Below are 17,257 nucleotides of genomic sequence, written 5' to 3' on the forward strand. Positions count from 1 at the left end.
TACTCTGTGTAGTAACTAGTTCTTTGATAGGTGCATCCTTAGGACTCAACTTTGGGTTGTGCGTACACCTCATGTTCCTTCGACTGGAGATTTTCGTTAGCAGTGTTTGTTCACTACCTCATGCCCCACACCAAGGCTATATAGAGCTGCGCAGGTGAACCATCCTCAGTTCTACCAAAAAGTCTCAAAGAGGAAACTCCAAAGCAGAGGGGCAGGAGGGCAGGTATTGGAGCACCCACAGGGACACATGTTTCAAAGAACTACATTTATTGCACAGGGTGAGTCATCTCTCCTCTTTCTTTGAGTAGTGCCTCAATCGGTGCTCCCCTTCAGGTGACTCCTGAGTCGTATCCCCACAGGGAGAAGGAAGCCACGGAATGGAGCCCAGAACTGAAGAGAGAACCGCTTTTCCATTTGCTGCATCGAATCTAGAGACAAGTAATTTTAACTTGTTCTTTCCCTATTTTAGCCTCAGATCCTACCACATTTTCACTGGTGATCACTGCATCCGATGAAGTGAGCTGTAGCTCACGAAAGCTTATGCTCTAATAAATTTGTTAGTCTCTAAGGTGCCACAAGTACTCCTTTTCTTTTTGTGTTAGATGTCCAATTTCTACTCACCTTTTTGGTGAAAACTGAAACAAAAAAGGCATTTAGCACTTCCACCATTTCCACATTTTCTGTTATTGTTTTTCCCCCTTCGTTGAGTAACGGGTCTACCCTGTCCTTGGTCTTTTTCTTGCTTCTAATGTATTTGTAGAGTGTTTCCTTGTTACCCTTTATGTCTCTAGCTAATTTAATCTCATTTTATGCTTTGGCTTTTATTTTGTCCCTACATGCTTGTGTTGTTTTTTATATTCATCCTTCATAATTTGATGTAGTTTCCACTTTTCGTAGGACTCTTTTTTGAGCTTCAGATCATTGAAGATCTCCTGGTTAAGCCAGGGTGGTCTCTTGCCGTACTTTCTATCTATCCTACACAGTGGGATAGTTTACTCTTGTGCTCTTAATAATGTCTCTTTGAAAAACTGCCAACTCTCTCAAACTGTTTTCCCCTTAGACTTGCTTCCCATGGGTCTTACCTACCAACTCCCTGAGTTTCCTAAGTCTGCCCTCTCAAAATATGTTATCTATTCTGCTGTTTTCCCTCCTAGCATTCCTTAGAATCATGAATTCTACCATTTCTTGATCACTTTTACCTAAGCTGCCTTCCACTTTCAAATTCTCAACCAGTTCCTCCCTACTTCTCAGAATCAAATCTAGAACAGCCTCTGCCCTAGTTGCTTTCTCCACCTCTGAAATAAAAAATTGTCTCTAATACATTCCAAGAACTCGTTGGATAATCTGTGCCCTGCTATATTATTTTCCCAACAGATATCTTGATAGTTGAAGTCCCCCATCACCACCAAGTCCTGTGCTTTGGATGATTTTGTTAGTTGTTTAAAAAAAGCTTCATCCACATCTTCTTCCTGGTTAGAGGTCTACAGTTGACTCCTATTATGACATCACCCTTCTTTTTTACTCTTTTATCCTTACCCAGAGACTTTCAACAAGTTTGTCTCTTATTGGAGACAAGCCACTCCTATGGTGGCTTGAAACTGTTCCCTTTGGTCTGAGGAAAAGTGCTGAAGTAAAGATATAAATTTTGTACAGTTCATGTAATTATATTTCACCATGAGTGCCTGGTAATTCACAATACGGAATTTTAGGGTTGCAGATAAATAGGAATTTCTCCCTAAAAGGTCCAAAGCACTTCTGATCTTTGTCAAACGCGACTGACTTATTATGATGTTTATCCCGCTCATTCACTGCGTCCACCACCAGAGAATTAGGAGAGCAGTGGGAGAACAGGAATTCAGAGCCCTTATTGAGCACAAAATATTTTTTATCATCCCTTTGAATGTTGATGGTATGGTCACTTGAGTATGCCAAATCATTTTTGTAGGATTGAGAAGGGTTTCATTGACAGGGCTGTCAACTCTGGTTGGAGTTGCTGAACAAATAATGTTGAGCAACTTGTGCTGCAATTCTTTGACCTCCTTGAGAGGTATCTGTAGGGAACCTGACACCCTTTTTATGAAGTTCTGGAATTGCCAAAAATCATCAGCCTTGACGGAGGAGGAGACATTACCACCTCATCAAGTGAAGAAGATGAGATGGTAGTTTGGGGGGTAGCCTCTTTGTCTGCCCTAGCCTCCTGTTCCTCAAATGTCTCCTTCTGTTGAGATATGTTCTGGGGAGGGGAAGATGGTATCTCCCTATCCTCTGGTGGGTGGGGCTCAGGGCCCTAGAGAATTGTTGGCAGTAAGCACCCCAGGAATCCCAATATGCCCACAGAGGCCTATACAGGAGAGGGGGTGGAATCCAAGGTTGTTCCCAACAGCCACGATGTCTTCCCCAAAATTCATCTCTCTGTGTCTCTTCAGGTATCAGAGAAGGGGTTCTTGTGTGGATAAGTAGGAGAGCCCTGGACTGATATCGAAGATACTGAAGGGAGGTCCCCATCATCCTCTTCTTTATCCAGTGGAGGAGTTCCCATTGTAAAGGGTGGTGAGTCAGATAGTACTGAGGATGTATGTGGGTCCAGAAACCACACGAGTCTCAGTACCGAGAGGCGCTCCGTGCCCGTAAGCTCTGTAGACTCCAGTTCCATCTGCCAAAAATAAGTCCTTTGAGTACCTAAATTCTTGTGGTACTGAATGGTGTGGCAGTACCAATGCAGTGCTCTGACTGTCTCTAGCTATAGACAGTACCAAGGATTTTGTGCACTCCAAGGTGGGCACCAACAAAGACAGAGGCTGAGCTTTGTGAGGTACCGATGAACCTGTCAGGGTAAAGCTATGTCTGATGGTACCATTCTTCTTTGTATGGAACATCTGTCTTCTCCGGATGGTACCAAAGCTCTCTTGGAGCCATGTTTGCTCTCAGATAAGCTATAGGGTTTCCTGGCCCTGCCAGTACAGGAGGAATTCTTCACTTCTACAGTACTGGGATGCGACATCAAACTTCTGATGTGGTCGAGCTACTGGGAGAGTGAGGTCTTTTGGAAGCAGACTCCTTAAGAAGGGAGTCAGAGCTCGTTTTTCTGGGACTTCTAGAGGTCTCTAGAGATATTCCCTTCCTGGGAGAGTGTTGAGCCAATGCTGAAGACGTGCTAGATCTGCCTGGAGAATGTTGTACAGTGGGGTTCTCCTGACTGGGCTCTGAAGTGGGGCAGAGGGAACGCTTCATCACAAGAACCTGCAACTTGATTTCCTGGTTTTTTCTTGCCCTGGATTTGAGAGCTAAACAGATGTTATAGTTCTGTGGTGCGTGCAACTCTTCAAGGCAGCAGATGCACTTCGAGTGGCCATCACAAACTGGGATGGTCTCCCAGCAAGTGAGGCAGCATTTAAACCCCCATAAACCAGGCATGCCCTACTGAGGAAGGCAAGCCTCCCGTAAGAGAGGGGAGAGGAGAAACAATCCTCAAAATAACAAACTAAGCTAAACTTGCTAACTAATAAACTAGACTGAACTAAAAACTAGGTACGACATCTAGCCAAGTCATGCTCCAGGCGGACACACTAAAGCTCCATCTCAGGCTGAGGCGGTTGAGAAGGCACTGAGGGCAGTTTGCCAGCTCAGCACTATATAGCTTCAGGGCAGGGCATGAGGTAATAATGAAACGTGCCTGCACGGGTCAAACAGACCCCGTTATCAAAATCTCTGATCGAAGGCGTGTGGGGCACACACATACCTGAAGTGGAGCAGCCATAGGGACACTATTTAAAGAAGACTCAATTACTATAGGAACCTCAGAATCATATTCAGAGTAGATGAGTCTTCCATTTGGCTCAGAGACACAAAGTGTGGATGTGAGCTAATCAGATGACAGACATGTCTTAACCAACGGTCAGTTCACTGACATTTCAGGGGGATCAACCCCTCAGTCACAGACAGCCCAGAAAGCAAGTTCAGGGCAAAGCAACATTTTGTCTCTCTGTTTTCCCTCTATCACTTGCAATCACAGCATGGACTGCTTACCTTGAACTCTGTGCTTGTTTCAGCTACAAGACTGAGCCCTCTAGTGAAAAGTAAGAGGAGGCAGAAAGAATAGCTAACAAGCGCTCACTTGTGAGAAATGTAGGTCTGATTAGCATGGAGACGGTGCTCTCGAACTCAGCCATCGTTGTTGTCATAGCCACAGTAGTTGTGCACCGTCTCGGCTTCTTGATATAGGTGTTGGACATGATTTTCAAGCCCATTTCCTGAAGAAAGAAAGAAAGAAAGAAAGAAAGAAAGAAAGAAAGAAAGAAAGAAAGAAAGAAAGAAAGAAAGCATGTGCTGAGAATTTAGATATCAGAAACCCATCCTTCCCTTTCCCTCTATCAGCTGCCCTTTGTCCCTCAAGCTGCTCATCTCCCTTATAAAGCATGGACCCAGTTTTCCCTCTGCTATATGATATGAATCTCTCACTTTGATTCAAGTGGGAATTACTCATATCCACAGAAGTGAGACAATGGAGCCCCTTGAGTTGATTTATCAGGCCTGACTCACTCAGTGCAAGTTTATTTTTCTTCAAAGTCTATAGGGCCTATGTGGAAACAGCAGTGTTCCTATTGGACATCTTTCCCATATACATCTCTTATAAGTGGGTTCCTCAATGCACAACAAGACAGTTTCCTATTGACCACTAATGTCAGATGCCCTCAGCAAACTGCCCAGTGAGGCATCAGTGCTGAATTGGCCATCTAATTGTAGGCATTCTAAATCACTAACCCATAGAGAATGAAGACCTTAAGTAAAACTCTTTCCTACTGACCGATTATGTTTGAAGCCCTGAACCATCCCACCAATAGGATATCAATGTACAATAACTAAATTTCCTATTGGTCACTAATATCAGGTGACTCATCCAGCTAATCAATGGAATATCAGTGATTACTAGAGCTGTTTCCTAATAACCTATAATGTCAGAGACCCTTCTCCATCTAGCCAATGAGGAAGAATCAAAGATCATTACTCTGAACACCATAAACACGTCAGGCTGGTGAGGTTCTCGAGACCAGCATAAGAAGTCATCTTCAGACACTTGGTAAGGGTATCCACCACGAAAAATATGGGGGAACAGCCCATAGATCTAGGAAAATCAAGAAAGAGAAAAAAATACCAGTCAGTGGAAAGATGAACAAACATACATCTTTCCTAACACATCAGAGATCTGTCTGAATGGTTGTTTCATGCTATCAAGTATGGAAAGCTTAGACCCAACCTATGAGATAGACTCTCCAAACAGGTTTCAGAGTAGCAGCCGTGTTAGTCTGTATTCGCAAAAAGAAAACGAGTACTTGTGGCACCTTAGAGACTAACAAATTTATTAGAGCATAAGCTTTCGTGAGCTACAGCTCACTTCATCGGATGCAACTCTCCAAACAGGCTCTCAGTCACGCTTCTCCATTTCTCCTATTTTCTTCTTGGAGAGGCAACATGGTCTGGTGTACTGAGCATGAGGCTGGGAGACAGGAACTAATCCTGGATTTACCAATGTGCATTGTGTGCAGACCAATGAATTATGAAGTTTGTTTACCAAAGAATGCTGCTACATGGCTGGTGATCATGTAATCATCAAAAGCATTGGTGTCTTATTAAGATCAATAACTGAATATCCAGACAGACCACCTTAAGGACCTAGCAAAAAATGGATCCCGGTGGCATTCCATCTGTCCCTTTGGGATTGATGATGACTCTGTGACCTTGGGAAAGTCACTTCCCCTGCCTGTGCTGCACATTCCCCATCTGTACAGCAGGGATAATGCTACTATCTCCCTTCATGGAGCACTCTGAGTGCCTTGGAAGGACAGCACTGTATAGATGCAATGTAGTCTTCTTATTCTCTCTCACTCGCTCTTCCTTTCACACAGACAGACTGACAGAGTAATTTACCATGGAGTTGCTCAGTTCTTTCTCTGGCCTCATCAGTAGGACACTCTGATCCACGGCTCGGACAGCGCACAGGGATCTGGGAGCTGCCTGCAGCCGGAGGCTGACTTTAGATCCAGGGAGGGCCTCATCCTCTGAGAACCCTATCTTCACCTTGAAGGGCACAAGGGGAAAGAACATGAGAGGGGAGGGGAGAAAGGCAGAGAGAGAATCCCCTCTGCTGATCAGCCTGCGAAGTCACTAGAGCACAGAGGAGCCCCAAATAATCCAGGTGAAGGTAGTCCCCTAGAATTCACCTTAGGAAAGCCAGTTGCTTCAGGAGAGAATGAAGCAGCTATGGGAGCAAATGACCCATGAGATGGGACTCTGAAGGGAAGGACAACTGAGGAGTAAGGACAATTGGGGAATAGGGGAAACATGCAACTAATTATACTAGAGACACCTAAAGAGCAGAACACAGCAGCACAGCCTTCTGAGAGAACATCAATCCAGTGCTCTTCTCAACACACAATCTCATCTCTAAATACCAGGTCAGATTCAAAGGACTCAGTCCTCCTCTTCAAACCCTCCATGAGACTATCCCAGGTTTCCTAAAGCAGTACTACTGTACCCCTTTCAGGAGTCTGATTTGTCTTGCGTACCCCTAAGTTTCACCTTATTTAAAAACTACTTGCTTACAAAATCAGACATAAAAATACAGAAGTGTCACAGCACACTAATACTGAAAAAATGCTTACTTTCTAATTTTTATCATATAATTATAAATTAAATCAATTGGAATATAAATATTGTACTTACATTTCAGTGTATAGTACATAGAGCAGTATAAACTAGTCATTGTCTGTATGAAATTTTAATTTATACCGACTTCGCTAGTGCTTTTCATGTAGCCTGTTGTAAAACTAGGCAAATATCTAGATGAGTTGATGTAACCCCTGGAAGACCTCTGCATGCCCCCGGTGGGTGCATGTAGCCCTGGTTGAGAATCACTGTCCTAAAGCACTTGCTCACCTTGCCTGATCATAGTTCCCCATAACAGCTAGGCTCCTGTGGAATAATGGAGCTGTCAGTCCTCAGAAGTGAGACTTGTGTGTGCAGGACACAGGGCTCTCTCAGCTTGTGGTTGAGGAACTTGATTCCAGAAGTCACTAGAATGGTCATAGATCTCAGACCTTTCCGAGCAGAGGGTAAAACCCTCTTCTTCAGCTACCCTTCCCCTAAGTGCCTCACCCAAAACCATACATTGAAATACAGGTCCCTATATTCCCAGTGAATCATTACCCCAGCCACTCAGTTACACCCAGCCACCTACATTTATCTACTCCTCACACCTTCATAACCTTGTTGCATTCTTTCCCCAGACGCACACACCCATGAATCCAGAGCTCTCAGCCATGAGTCATACCTCATTTTTGAAGCACATGGAGACCCTGAAGGGGGCACTATCAGCTATGATTCCTCCAGTGGGGAAGATGACATAAACTACAATGGTAGGAGCTGGGGCGTAGTCGGAGGTGAAGACCAGAGGGATGAAGAACGTGCCCGTCATCACTGGATGGGGGAGGAGGGGTTGGAGAGAAAGAGAGAGGAAAAGAAGGGTATGTTTCCACTACCAAATGTACCAAGATCTTCCCCTTTTGCCATCACTCTTCCTCTGCCATTTTGCTCCCTTTCTCCCTGCCTTTGTCACATGGAATCGGGTCACTCAGAACCAAGGAGATTTCCAGAGAAGCCCATGAAACAATAAGTGTCCTCATGGACTCCTCAAGCTCTGACCTGCCATTATAGATCAGCCAGAGGATCTCCCTGTCTCTAACCATCACCTGAGGGGACTGAGAGCTTCAGCTCGTTGGATGTTAGCAGATGTCAGCCTTGCAAGGAGTGAGATTCCCAAAGTTACCCTACATGGCTTACATCATGGAGCAGAGCTTGTGGGGACACAGCACAGCACAGAATGATCACTGTGTAGAAGAGGAGCCTGCACTTACTATTTGATGACCCAACCAAGAAAGTCTTCTGACCTGAAAGGACAATCCCCACTTTCCCAATGACCTAAGGGAGAAGAGAGAAAGAGGCATAAGAGAAGGGCTAGGAAATGCCAGAAATACGGTCAATAGCTTGACATCATTATGCAGACCAGACTCTCCATGGATGGCAACTTAGGGAGAATGAGACATAGAGCCTTTCGCCCTCCATGGGACCAGCTACAATTGAGCCACTGGGCATAGAGGGCTTAGGGGGATAAAAAGACTGGGATATGAAAACTTTTACCTGTCAGGCACCAGTTCTGATCTAGTCCAGGGTCAGTAGTGAGTGAAAGTCCTGCCTATTTGACAGCTGATCAATGGACTTCATTATTGAAATTATTTAAATGGCCCTGTTCCTAATGGCACATTGAATAGAGGGAAACAATAAATAAATGGCCATTACACTGGACATCTTAGTTTAGAGACCAAGGACTGTTGGGCCATGGATGTTGAACTTTCCTCTCCACTCCGTAAAGGTGGTTTCTCAAATGCAGAGCTGAGGAACACTAGCAGGGAGGCAGAGAGTGTGTGTGTGTGTGTGTGTGTGTGTGTGTGTGTGTGTGCGCACACATATTCTCTGTTCTGTGCAACCAAGGCTTGAGTCTCTTGAGGTTTCTGATCCAGCATTTTTAATCCATTACCATCACCCCCTTACATTTCCCTAGCGACTCACATAATAGGAAAAATCCACACTCTTGGGACCGTAACTCAGGTCTTTCTGGTAAATTCTGAAGTCCACCTGCACCCTCTCATTTTTGCCACAGGGCAATGTTCCTGGCACACGTACAATCCTGAGGAAGCTCTTGGTGGTGGTGTACAATGGCTGTATGAAGTGGTAGGCATTCTGGTAATACACATTGACTGTCCCTGGCACATATACTGGGTCCTGAAGCAGGAATCTCCCCTGTCAAAAAATAAATAGTGAACTCTCTGGGTGAGTACATCAGATGAGAGAGATTCTGGGACTAGGGGGGTCAAGATCCTAGACATGACTTAGAGATCCTAGGCCAAATTCATCCCCGGTGTAAATCCACTGGATTGAAAGGAGCTACATTACATACTAACTTGCTTGTACATACCTAGGCCGGTATGAGAAGCTCATGATTGGAACGGCAGCGGGTCATTGAGGAATGCCAGCAGTTATGTGAGGAGCCCAGGGCTAGCATAACTTGGATCCACAGTTTAGGAATAACGTACATCAAAGGAGCTGTTTGGTGGGAAACCAAGAACTGGAATATCCAGAGGTGATGTAAGTCTGAAATACGGTTCTTCATGGGGGGGGGGGTGGAGGGGAGATGCCTGCAGAGCAATAACCTGGTTCTGGAAAGTGGTATTAGTCCCTGACTTTCACAAATCATGAGATGGAGTCTTCCTCACTTACCTCCAAAGAGACTGAGTCACCATTCCAAGCATTCGTATTCAGCTCAAAGGAAGCTCTTCCAGAGTCATCTGTGATGTACGTCTTGTTAAACCGCAGCCTGGTGTAGCTTAGTATAAGGTAAACTGGTGTGTTATTCACTGCTTTGCCTTGGTGATCGACGACTTTAATCTGAGAATCACATGGGGAAGAGAGGAACACAAAGCAGTTTCATCAATGTATGGAATCTCCATCTCCATCTCACCCAATTCGCCGTCAGTATCTCCACAGGCAGAGAGAACACCCCAGTCGCCATCAGCGTTACCAGCACTGCTCTTAAGAATCATCGTCTCCTTTATTGCCATATGAAGAGGCAGCATGCAGACTCATCAGAGGGTTACTTGGGAGCCTGGCCGACAGAATTCTATACTTTCAAATGTTTGGGGTGTCCTTGAGGTCTAACTCTGAATCCCCTGGATTTTTAGTCCTTGGGGCTTTTTTTTTTTTTTTTTTTTTAGCAATTGACATTCTTGTATGGGGTTTGTATTTTTTACCCTGAGTCACTCATTTGTACTTCAGTTTTAACCGCACCTGAACCAAGTGTTTTGGCTGGGAATTATTCAGTCTCTATGGCATCCCAGAGCTTGTGGTGGGGACAAAGCAGGTCAAGGAGACACAGCTGAGGATACAATTGGGAGCACATTATTTCTGCTGTACTCTCTGGAGGGTTTAGCTAAGAGTTACCTTCCCTGTGTAGATCTCGCCAGTGTAGTAATAAGGATTAACCTCCTCAAATGTGGCCGTCCCAGCTGTCCTGGAGATGAAGAAGCTGCGGGAGGCATTGACTTGCACCTCTGAGTGAAAGGAACAGGAGAAGAGATGGGAAGGAGAGAGGCAGGGAACAAAGAACCATCCCATTGGGCAATTCAACTAGAGAGCAGGCCATTTGGTAAGACAAACATGTATTAGGCTGCACACACTTGATACCCCCCAGGAGATGGTGCTCACAGAACCCTGGCTATCTGATCTCCCCACCTAATTACAGCTATCTATAGGAGAACTGTCAGTGACCCACCATGAGATCAGATCACACCATCCCTATGGACCCACAGAGCAACATGCTTTATGTTATACCCATAACGGGTTAGCTCTGGTGCCTAACCAGTGAGCACTGGACCACAGAACCTCCTATGGGCTCAAAGAAGGGCCAGTCCCAGAACCTCCTGTGAGCCTGTATCTCAATGCTCCCAATGGACTAAGAACAGGGCTGACAATCTCTGATGTCCCAGATAATACTAGTGCATGTTTATTCAAGTGCCTTTCCTATACCCTCAGAGAGACTTCTGAGGTTACCTGTGCCATCCTCTACCAATGTGACCACTGCATCTATGTTGCTGCGGTAACCAGAGGAGATCTGGTTGAAGACAGACAGATACACAGATGTGGAGAAGCAACCCATCTTATCAGTCTGAAAACAAGAGAGAGCAAGGTGATTGGTGCTGGGACAGCACAGCACTGCAGGAGGGACAGATGTCCCGGAATGAGCTACCTCTCTGTCAGAACAGAACCCCTGCTCCTAGGGAGCTCAACCTGCTCTGTACTGCAAGGCACTTGAAAGAAGTGTCCATGATGCAGCTGGAAAGTGCTTTCGAGCACGGGGAGACAGAGGTGCTAGCTCCATTCGAGCTAGTGCACTAACCATAGCTGCATGGTTGCAGCCAAACTGCTACTATTAGGGACCTAGATCAGCAGAACTAGCATGTGTCAGTCTAGCCACACTGCGAAGCACCCCGCACCCCCATTCCCACCCAAAGGCTGTGTAGATACTCTTCAAGAGTTAATGAGGTAAGTCTCACTAAACACCACTGTATGCACATAGTGCTGAGCCTTTTGCTTCTGTCTGCACCACCAAACAACACGACATGGTGTCATCAGTGGGTGGATCTCAGCACCAAAGAGAGCAAGACAATGAGGGGGACAGAGAGAGAGAGAGAGGTGGTTGGCTGGTGGTTTTGGGGAGGAAAGGTGTCAATGCTGAGGTTGTCATTTTTGTGGTGGAAAGGCCTCTCTGAAGAGGAGTCTACTCTGTTGCCCCTGTTAAAAGGCTTCTCGGGCTTTCCGACTTTAATATGTGTTACGTTAAATCTGAAATGGTTCAGTGGGAAAAAATCATATAGAACAGGTAAAGTTAAAAAAGAGACCAGGCAAGGGATGAACTACCAAATAAAGGACAACTGCCAAGATTATTAACAAGAACAATACAGACAATGGCAGCTGGTTATGGGGCCAGAGAACAAAAACAGGTTTTAGACATGGGGTGAAATCAATTAAAATAACATGTCTTGCATTGCGTCTCTTTCCCCTTGGCCCACCTCGGCTGGCATCGCAGCTCCTGCTTCACAGGAGTGTCACCCTGTGGGGCTCAGCTCTTGTTAAGTGGCTCACCTGGTTGTTGTAGTGTTGACAGAGAGGAGGTCGCCGAGTACTGTAGAAATACCACCAACTCTTCTGGCACAGGCTGACCTGGATCTTCCCCTGCACGCCTTTCCCATAGGTGTATCTATGTGAGAAAGTGCAGGAGGTGGGGGACCACATGGAAAGGGGTATACACACACACACACACACACACACACACACACACAAAGAAAACAGAGGAATATGGGTTGGTGTGCTTTAGTGCATCTCCGGATCTGATTTATTTCATGGATATTCACTGTGTATGAAGCGTACCAAGTAGATGCAGCTGTACAAGCAATGAGAACCATGATCTTGTCCAATCTCAGCCACTAAGCAGGGCTGGCCTGCTCAGTTCTTGGATGGAAGACCTCCAAGCCAAACCTAGGGGCTGCTGGTTTTGTTAAGTCTTCTCAGACTCTTCCGTCTGAGTCAGTGCCCCAGCATCTCTCTCTCTCTCTATCTGTGTAAGCTCTTACCCTGTTCCCACCGCTGTGGTATCTGAGCACGCTGTACTTGGGGACCCTGTGCTGCAAGGGGCGAAGGGGTATAAAGTGCTGTTCAGCGGAGACGCTCTACCCTTTGAGTCTGTACTAACTCCAGTGCCCTGAGCGATAGTAGAGGCATGATACTCCAGGGTCTGATGAGGCTAACTCAGTGAGGGGCTGCTCTTCTTCGTCAATCTATAATCCCCATGTCCTGGCCAAATTCCACCTGGAGCCATCCCATTCTGCCTCCCTGGAATTTCCCCTCCAGTATCATCTGGTGAAATTTTTCTTCCTTTCCCCTCTCATTGTCTTGTTCTGTGGAGTGACTAGCACAGAATATCTGCTGTGCTCCACCCCAGAAATGACTATATTTCAATGGTTGGGTGATCTCTGCATATGCACTCTGTCAAGAGCTCTGAGATCCTTTAGGATGAAAGGAGCTAGAGCAATGGGAGACAATTAATAATTAGGGTGATTTTTCTAGGTATTTAAAGAAGTCAAAGGGCTGCCAGGAATGAACTTGGCCTAATATAATGGAGACACAGTCACTCAGTTACAGGTTCCCCTAATAGATGGGGGGGGGGCTGCTCATCCCAAGCTGGAGTTTACTAGCAGCTCCCTCCCCCCAGATCAGCCACCTCACCTGCCACACACGCGGAGCAGGAAGGTTTTATCCAAAGCATAAATCTGAGTTGGCTCCTCAAAAACCACTTCAAATTTTGGCAGCACTGGAAGGAAAGAACCAGAGAGAATGGAGGGAAGTTACACGGTGGTGAGGAGCCGGCCATGAAGAGAATGAACATGGGCTGAACTGTGGTAGCGTTGGGGGTCCCATTTTTTTCTTTTATGACATGTAGGTATAGTTCCACTCCTGCCTAATTCTCCCTCTTGGTGTTGGATCTGTGGCTCTGTAGGGGCCCAAACAACAGTGAATTTGTCTGTTAATGTCCTTCACCTTATGGCAGCTGTTTGTAATGAGTGGAGAGGGAAAAAGAAAAGGAGTACTTGTGGCACCTTAGAGACTAACAAATTTATTTGTTAGTCTCTAAGGTGCCACAAGTATTCCTTTTCTTTTTGCGAATACAGACTAACATGGCTGTTAATCTGAAACCTGGAGAGGGAAAGAGGCTGCCATAGCTATCAGTGTGCTCCTGTTGCTCCTCTGTAGAGAAATCAGACAGAAAACACTGAGCTATGAACCCTTTCTCCAGCAGTTTTCGGAAGGGGAGTATACAAATTCAGCTTTGTCCTTAGAAATAACCAGTGCACTCACATGATTTAGGAGCATATGTTCTATTGAAAGTCACCATTCTCTTGTGTCACTTGGGATCTTTTGAAAATCGTCCCCTAACATCGTTGGTACAAAGAAAAGGAGTACTTGTGGCACTTTAGAGACTAACAAATTTATTAGAGCATAAGCTTTCATGAGCTACAGCTCACTTCATCGGAAACCTATTGTTGGTACAGTCAGCTTTGGGGATCAGCCAGCTGTGACAGAAAGCTCAGTGCTGCTATTGTCCTGTCATAGCCTCTGCAGTCTGTACCTAACCAGACTGGTGTGTACACACAGCTCTCTTTGTCCACACTAAACGGGGGGGAGGGTGTCAGAGAATCATCTCCTTCCTTAGCAATATCCAGGGACATCTTCTCAGATCAGACCAGATTTGATTCCCTTCCTTGTCAGAGGTGACTACCTTCCCTCCTAGGAAGCACTCCACATCCATCCACAGGAGATTTCTCATACCAAAATGCCGTGCCTTTCCCCAGGTGGGATCTGTCTCCCACAGATAAAATTCCCCCTGCCCTATAGCTGTCTTTCTCCCCAGGCGTACCGTACTCCTCAACGGAGAAGCTGCTGTGTGCTTTCTTGTTGGCCACGCTGATGATGTACATCCCCAGTGGGGGCTCAGCAGCTAACTGGAAATACAGATCTGCAATGCCTTCCTGTGGAGCCACATCCAGCCATTGGCCAATCCGGTTATTGTTAGGGTCCTGCACCCACAGCAGAGAGGCATAATTAACTGCTCCAGCATCTAAATGATCCAGAATCCACAACATCCAACTATTTCAAGGGTTCTAGATGATATTACCTAACAGGTTCTAAACTGGCCTTAGCTCTAGAACCCAAGCTCTAAAGCTTCTAAAATCATTTGTCTCTTGGGCTTCATATGGCCCAGATATTCTAGAAATCCTGAAGGCTACATAGTTGTAGCTTCTAAGACCAGTGATGCTCTGATCTAGAGAAAAGATCTCTTAAAATTCTAAACTGTAATTATTAAGGTCCAAAGTGAATTCTCATTCACAGTGGTGTAAATCTCAAGTAACTCAGATTTGCACTGATGTAACAGAGCAGAACTTGGTTCAAAGTCTCTAGAATACAGAGGAAAGCCCTGAAGACATCTAATTTCTAGAACCATTAACTTCTAAAATTCAAAACAAAGACCTGTGGCATCTACACAGTCAAAAGAAAAGGAGTACTTGTGACACCTTAGAGACTAACAAATTTATTAGAGCATAAGCTTTCGTGAGCTACAGCTCACTTCATCCGATGAAGTGAGCTGTAGCTCACGAAAGCTTATGCTCTAATAAATTTGTTAGTCTCTAAGGTGCCACAAGTACTCCTTTTCTTTTTGCGAATACAGACTAACACGGCTGCTACTCTGAAACCTACACAGTCAAGAATGTAAACAAATTATTGCAACCTGCACCAAAAATACCATTTTTTGTCTGTGTGACACTCACCTGAAGAAACACCAATGGGTACTGCGGAAAAAAGAGGCAGCAACATTATAAGAGAGAAACACACTCTCATCAGTGTAAACAATGCATTAGAAACACAAAGCTTCTCAAGGAGAGCAGTTTGATCAATGACCTGGGAGCTCAGATCCCTGACAAACAATACTAATTGCATAAGGGTCACCAGAGAAATGGTGGCACAGCCCATTACACTGAGGCCTGGCAAGAGGAAGAGTGTAAAAGCCAGGTTGGTAATCACCCCACGTTTGCAAATAGACTATTCTCCAATAATCCCCACCTAAGGGAAACCCCTTCCTGTCTGACACTAGCTCAGACTCCACTATGGAATGGCCATCCCTTAGAAGAGTCCCAGGTAAGTTCTTGCCTGAGTGAGCCCTCATTACAAACAATCCAATCCCCACTGTACATCCAAGAGGAGGAAGTGGTGCACTCCTAACAAACCTGCACCATCCCTAGAGTGGAGGCTGCACATGAACAGCAGAAGGAGCTGATAGACTCTCAATAAGGAATCGGCATTTACAAAATTTCTGTTTTGGGTGCCCATTTTGCTGACACGAGCAGGGCTCCATGCTCAGCAATTGGACACCATTCCCATCTGCCTTTAATACTGAGTTACCAGTTATTATTCTGGGTGTTCCTCTTCTTCAGACACTTGACAAACAAAGCCCATGTATGTATTTGGGAGCTAAAGAAGCAACAGAACTTGGACAAGGATGGGGGGAGACTAAGACAAAAGGGATCTGAAACAGGAGATTCCTTCACATCCTCTCATACATGTCTCACCGTGTCATTGAGTGGAATGAAATCCTCATTCAGGGTCACGATTCTAAATTTCACTGAGGGGGAAAAGAAAATGGAGACAATTTAGAAAATGGAGACCTATCAGCTATTTAACTCAGTCCTGTCCTGCAGCCCCCCCTGTTATTCCTGTCCTGGGCTCCCCACGCAGCTCTGCCATGCTCATCAATCCTGCCCTGCAGCCCCCGTGCTGTTCCAGTTCTTATTCACCTATGTCCCTACCTTATACACACACAGGGTATACATTTGTGAGTAGTATTGATTATGTCACCAGCACACACACAAACATTCACAAGTACATTCCCAGCATGTTCACCTGCAGATACTTGATGTGTGGCCTCCTGGAGTTTCACACTCATCACAATGCTACACACTGTGGCCATTCAGAACTTCACAGCAGCAGCAGGGATATAACTCAGATCCTCTTGCTCCAAGAGCCCTGGAACAGTCTACTTGAGCTAAAGGAGAATCTCCATTGACTGCTACCAGTATAGGGCCTATAACATACTGCTGAGCAGTTTGCACTCCATCCAATAGAGGGCAATGAGGCTCACACATAAACTAGGCTGTACATAGGGCAGCTATGATAGGGGAATCCATGGGTCGGGTAAAGTTGCTGTGACTGGTGGTGTAGTGGCACATTGGAAATAGGCTGAGGCTGGAAAAAGGCCTAGAGCACATTGTGCTCTGGTGTTCTTAGACTAGTGGAATGGCCCTTTGTGAGGGAATGCACCACTGTATTCACACCCTATGCACCATTGTAATAACCTTTGTACAAGATATGCCTTGGGAGGCATCATCTGAAAACTAACAACTTGTTTGTTGAGAGCTACAGAAGCAAAGCAGGATACAGGACACAGCCCCTCTCTGCTCTGGTTTGCACTCTGGGCTTACTGGGGTGTTCAAGCCAGCATGAGTTAAAACAACCTAGAGGCAATTTGAACTTATGCCAGAGGCTGAAATGGCCACCAGGTTAGAGGAAAGGGTGGAACAGTGTTGGAAAACCACCCAAACCCTGCTTCCCAAGAGGATCTGCCCCAGGCTGTGTACAGGGGAAGGTTTATGTGAGTGGACACCCACACATATGGGCACTACCTGCTCCTACCAGGAGCTCTCACCTGTCTGTCCTGGTTTGTAAATGGGCTTGTCTGTCTGAATGAAGGTGCCGCTGTTGACTCTGCGGATCAGAACCTTCTTCTCCTCATGAATATCGATCCTGCGGCCAGTGATGAACAGTTTGATGCTGGCAACCTCCTCGGTGCTGTTAGCTGGAAGCACAACCTGGATATGGAGAGAGAGAGAGAGAGAGAGAGAGAGAGAGAGAGTGAGCAGCCCCAGGTTAACTCTCTGGGGTCCTGGCCAGGAGCAGGGGAGGGGAAAGCAGAAAAGCGGAACCCCCCCCCCCCTCACCCAGTGGCATGTACTGAAAAGTCTCAGCTCCTCAGATCCAGATT

At 45.8% G+C, this 17,257-nt stretch overlaps 1 protein-coding gene across 1 annotated transcript in view; it reads right to left on the reverse strand.

Annotated features, from left to right (window-relative positions):
• The window catches only part of LOC119860470 (alpha-2-macroglobulin-like protein 1), a 34,727-nt gene that overhangs the window by 16,365 nt on the left and 1,105 nt on the right, over positions 1-17,257 (reverse strand). Inside the window, exons 2-16 of the mRNA XM_038414239.2 lie at positions 16,922-17,084; positions 15,789-15,841; positions 14,991-15,011; positions 14,081-14,240; positions 12,892-12,976; positions 11,752-11,866; positions 10,660-10,774; positions 10,051-10,160; positions 9,331-9,498; positions 8,623-8,853; positions 7,911-7,974; positions 7,328-7,473; positions 5,926-6,075; positions 5,006-5,122; positions 4,115-4,250 (exon numbers count right to left, since the gene is read on the reverse strand). Coding sequence (XP_038270167.2) covers positions 4,115-4,250; positions 5,006-5,122; positions 5,926-6,075; positions 7,328-7,473; positions 7,911-7,974; positions 8,623-8,853; positions 9,331-9,498; positions 10,051-10,160; positions 10,660-10,774; positions 11,752-11,866; positions 12,892-12,976; positions 14,081-14,240; positions 14,991-15,011; positions 15,789-15,841; positions 16,922-17,084 — 1,834 coding nt within the window. The remainder of the gene's footprint in view (positions 1-4,114; positions 4,251-5,005; positions 5,123-5,925; positions 6,076-7,327; positions 7,474-7,910; positions 7,975-8,622; positions 8,854-9,330; positions 9,499-10,050; positions 10,161-10,659; positions 10,775-11,751; positions 11,867-12,891; positions 12,977-14,080; positions 14,241-14,990; positions 15,012-15,788; positions 15,842-16,921; positions 17,085-17,257) is intronic.

This window comes from Dermochelys coriacea, chromosome 1 (assembly GCF_009764565.3).
Source record: "Dermochelys coriacea isolate rDerCor1 chromosome 1, rDerCor1.pri.v4, whole genome shotgun sequence".
NCBI classification, from domain to species: domain Eukaryota; kingdom Metazoa; phylum Chordata; order Testudines; family Dermochelyidae; genus Dermochelys; species Dermochelys coriacea.